The following is a 4,754-nucleotide window of genomic DNA, read 5'->3' as shown; positions in this document are numbered from 1 at the left end:
TATCAATTATTAAACGGTGATAATAAATAGTATTATAATACCCACGGATAGTAAAAAGTATATTATCAATTAGGGCATATTTAGGAGCCAATTCAAATTGCTTTAAATGTTAAACTTAGTACCTACGTAATAAAATAATACGATCTAATAAAATCGTATATACTATTGTAATTCACTATTGTTATAAATTATAATACTTATATTGGTGTAATACAAAATATCGGGTACTTAATTTAACATAGCAATATACAATGTGTTTTATTCTTAGTTTTCTTGTGTCACGTAATATGTAATAATTAAGTATGCGAAAATGAATAAATCATATAATGGATTTTTATTTGTGATGGGCAACGATATCGATATCGTGACAAATTTCCAACATCGATATCGTTTTGTATTGTATGATATATCGTGATATCGAAAATTTCAAGACAATATCAAAATAATTATGAATTTATTTTCTAGGATACAGCTATCGGGGTTGAACATATTTAAGGAGAAGTCAAAAAGGGTTAACATAAAATATAAAAATGTAAAACAAAAGTAGGATGTAACAAAATGTATAACAAATTTATTATAAATAAAAACAACTAAGTAATAAGTAATAACTAATAAGTATGTATGTTAAACGTGTACGATGTCGGTGTACCAATAATAAATAATAAATATTAATTAGCTTAATAAAGTAAATTCCTTAGTGTGATATATATTTAGTTAAATGAATACAAAAAGTTTTTTTTTAATTGTTTAGGTAAGCATAAAATTATATTTATGATACGATATCGCGATTCAATATCGGAAAAATCTGAACGATATCGATACAGATAATTATATCGTTGCCCAACACTAGTTTTTATTCAGTGCACATTTTTATAGCTAATTCGATTTATTGCTAAGTAGGCTATGAACCCGTTTCATTAAATTACTGATTTTTTATTGGAATTAAAATGAGTTAGGTAAGCATAATTCTAAACCTAATACTTCTTCTAAGAGTTTGAAAATACAATTTAGGTAAAATTGTAGAATATTTAAACGAAAAGAAACATTTTTTTTAACGAACATTATTAGTTGATTTGTTGCAATTTAAAAAACATTAATCATAGAGACTAAAATATGTTTTGCCATTACTTATATGAAAAATTGGAAACTGGTGGACCGTACATCTTGTCAAAATGTAATACTATTTTAGTTTTAAAGTTTAAAAATGAAAAGGGGGAAAGTTGGTAAGCAGTGTTGTTCAGTGGGTGTCGAGTGTGCCTCATAATTTAGTAAGTCACCACAAATTTATATAATATTAATTTTGAAATCAAAGACAAAACTTTCCATCAAAAATAAATTCTGAGCAAAGACTGTAGAACTATAAGTATATATTTTTATGACATTTTTATTATGAACGGTATAAATGGGCAATAAGTATGAAATGTATGTACATTTAATATTCAGAGGAGGTCGAATTCGCAAATTGTGTTGTCTTCGTCTTACAAATTTCTTACAACATAGAAAAAACTGTTTTGCGTGGGACAATTTTACTCCCTTCATAATAATAGTAGAATTACCAAAATTCCACAAAGAATAAGGAGGAACTTTAGAAATTTTTGAAATTATATGAATGGCACATGTTTAAAAAAAAATCCTGCCTAGAATTTAAAATAATTTCATTTGAAGTTTGAAATATTTATAGGTATCTACAAATTAATAAATTTCATAATCCAATGGTTAAAGCATATTAAGATAATAAAATAATTTTACTCATGTAAATTTTGATAATTTATATTAAAGTTAGAAAATGTATGTAGTATAGAATGCAGATATTATATTATAATCTTAGAATACCTATAGTATTGAAATATATACATACCAAATACTCCTGTAAATTCAATTTTAATGTGGTCTGCTATGAATTAGGTATATAGGTACATAATATGTTATAAGGTAATTAAACTTTTCTACAATTTTTGTAGTATTTATTTAATCAAAATGAGAGAATTTTCTTTTTTTTTTAGATTTATTAGTTACATTTGTGTTTAATTGTGCTAACATTTTTTTTCGTTTTTGTATTTGATACCAGTTTTCTAGTTCAATTAGGTTTTGTAAATGCTCCGCCTCCATTGATACCTTCAAAAATTTGATTTCTCTATCATTTTTTTCTTTTACCGTTCTCAGTTCTTTTTCCCAGAAAATTTCACATTCACATTTCTCTTCCATGTATTCTTCGAATAGTTCACTTCGAGCCAGTTGCATTTGGTAATTAAATTCATTTCTCATCTCTTTCTCCTGTTTTTCTGCGGACATCTTTAAAATATTTTTCAAACTGCGTGCAATCCTATTCGAATAATTTTCTATTTCTTCATTGCATTTGTTCATTATGTTCATTTTAATGCCCTGTTTGGCTTTCTAGAAAGAAAACAAAACATTTAGACATGCACAGTTAATTGCATGAAAGATTAAATTATAGAAATGTTTTGGTTTACGGCGATTTTGCAATTATCGAATTGTTCCATCACTGTACATAAGCTTTTTTCGTATCTCAATCTTTCCTCAGGTCTAATCTTATCGTCTAAAGTCTTATTTTTTTCTTGTATCAACTCTTCAACTTTTTTTTTTAAGTACTTCATTAAGTTCTTCATTCAGTTTAATTTCAGCTTGCTTCTTGACACGATCACCGACGACTATAAAAAATAAAAGTACATTAAGCATTTATCAACCTGCCGAGTACAAAAATATGTTTACGCATTATAATTTTTAAATATAACGTCGTAGTGTCCTCATCATTATTCACTGGTGTTAGTTTTATGTTCCCAGATAGCATATTTTTCGGCGTCAACTCAAAATGTAGGGGTATTTTTTCGTTTTCCATCCACCATTTCAATTCATCTTTAGGGATCAAGTTGATAACTATACCTCCAAGAGTGTCACCTAAACTCTGCTTGATGGTTTCAGGATGTTGGTATTTATTGCTTTCCATTGCCTTTTTTTTTTCAATTTCATTGTGCGATCTTACTGCCAGTTTATTAAACAAACATGCAATTTTATATTTAATTTGATAATATTATAATATTATATCCACGTTGTATTCTTACATGTTTTAAATATGGACTTAATAACCTCATCATTGTAATTACTGTCAATTTCCTCAACATTCATTTTTGACCGAAAAAGTTTAAGGTTAAGTTTAGTTCATTCAATGTCTTTTACACTTTTCAACCTCTATAAAAATATTGAAAAGTTGGACACATCCCGTATCAATAATATAAATAAAAATAATAAATATTTCACTCAAACGTAAATACTTTCTGTAACCATGTTAATAAAATCAAAATTGTTAATATAATATAATTATTACAAATCGAACTTATAGCTTTTGAGAATAATATTATTTAGATGATATTATGCAGAATACTAGTATCGTGCATTCGTCAAAATCCGATCATAAAAACTGATTTAGTTATGAAATCTGAAAAATTAAAATATTACGTTTTTACTATCGCAGACAAAAATTGGTATCGGTGTTAGTGCTTTTTCACCTTTTATTCACCTTTTATTCGTATTATTTAATTTATTCGTTTTTCTCATATGGGAAAAACAATATTATTTTCTTTTATTACATAAATTGGCTGGATTACTGCTTTTTATATTTTGTATATTATTGTTAAACGTCTGGAAGGAACATTTTTTTTAATTGTTATTTTACAAGACAATTTATAGCACAATTACTGTAATTGTATTCCTATTTTCTTATGTTGTCTTACTTAACGTCATCATATCATTATGTGTACTAACCCAATTTCTTTTAGTGTTATATATATTTTCTCAACAATGTATATACAGGTATTAACTATTAATATGAAAATGGTAAAATCAAATGTCAGTATAAAACTTTCAAAATATATTTAATGATGGAAGCCAAAACGATTTGGTTAATGGGGCTAAAGATGGAACCCCTAAAATATATTTTTTTTTTACATTACTTTAGATTCTGAGAGGAGCGATGAATGTATATCGATTATATATAATGACGTGTGTTTATTTAGTGTCTGCCGTCACTTTTAGTATTTTAATTGCAGTACATTTTGCAAATATTGATGCAGTAAATTTACTAATATCAACCCACATAGCATAATACACGTAAATTACAATAGGTAAAAATACGCATATCTAGTTGTTGTATAAATATATGGGTATAGGTATGAATAGGTATAGGTACAAATCACGTCATTCTGGTTTGCCACTCGGCTTATTAATTATAAATAAAAATTAACGTTTTGTTCGAAGTTCTTCAATTATGTATTCGTAATAAAATATTATTCTTCATCTATACCTGACGCATTTGACGACTTACAATAAATGGTGAATACTTGAGTTTTGCTGTCTTTCTGCAGCAGCGCAGCTTTATCAGTGGTCACATTTTACCCTCCACCCTCTATGGCATATGCCGACGACTGTTGCACGTAAAATTGTATGTTCCCCGAGTGAATTCCGCTTAATAAATCATTTCCGTCGTGTACTCTCCATAATGACCATCGACGTCGGTAATATTGATCACGGCAATGGAAATTATGGATAGTAACATTGGTTGAACATTAAGAGCGTACTTATATAGGTATATAGTTGCTGCTGGTATGGTGTGGATTCGTCAAAATCGCCACGTTGGGATCATCGCAGGGCCATAAAATAAATGAAACTTCGTACTACACTATTTTATAATAAAATTTCACATAATTTAATATGAGTTATCACTTCTCTAAAAAATAAAA

General features: G+C 27.5%; 1 protein-coding gene across 1 annotated transcript; it reads right to left on the bottom strand.

The window, feature by feature from the left end:
* Positions 1 to 1,985: 1,985 nt before the first annotated feature.
* LOC100573027 lies at positions 1,986 to 3,307 on the bottom strand. The gene is made up of 4 exons (XM_003247673.4): positions 3,081 to 3,307; positions 2,731 to 3,000; positions 2,472 to 2,669; positions 1,986 to 2,394 (listed from the first exon to the last, which is right to left on the bottom strand). The coding sequence occupies exons 1-3, from the start codon at positions 3,142 to 3,144 to the stop codon at positions 2,590 to 2,592; spliced, it is 414 nt and encodes a 137-aa protein (XP_003247721.1). The 5' UTR covers positions 3,145 to 3,307; the 3' UTR covers positions 1,986 to 2,394; positions 2,472 to 2,589.
* Positions 3,308 to 4,754: the final 1,447 nt, after the last annotated feature.

This window comes from Acyrthosiphon pisum, chromosome X, assembly GCF_005508785.2.
Source record: "Acyrthosiphon pisum isolate AL4f chromosome X, pea_aphid_22Mar2018_4r6ur, whole genome shotgun sequence".
NCBI lineage: Eukaryota > Metazoa > Arthropoda > Insecta > Hemiptera > Aphididae > Acyrthosiphon > Acyrthosiphon pisum.
Note: the sequence above shows the minus strand (reverse complement) of the source record. Positions and strands in the feature narration are given on the sequence as shown.

Coding starts and splice junctions, on each gene's coding strand:
- LOC100573027 (XM_003247673.4), bottom strand. CDS start 3,144: ATGAATGTTGAGGAAATTGACAGTAATTACAATGATGAGGTTATTAAG. Junction 3,001..3,080: donor TAAGTCCATATTTAAAACAT/GTAAGAATACAA, acceptor ATAAACTGGCAG/TAAGATCGCACAATGAAATT. Junction 2,670..2,730: donor ATATTTAAAAATTATAATGC/GTAAACATATTT, acceptor TATTTTTTATAG/TCGTCGGTGATCGTGTCAAG.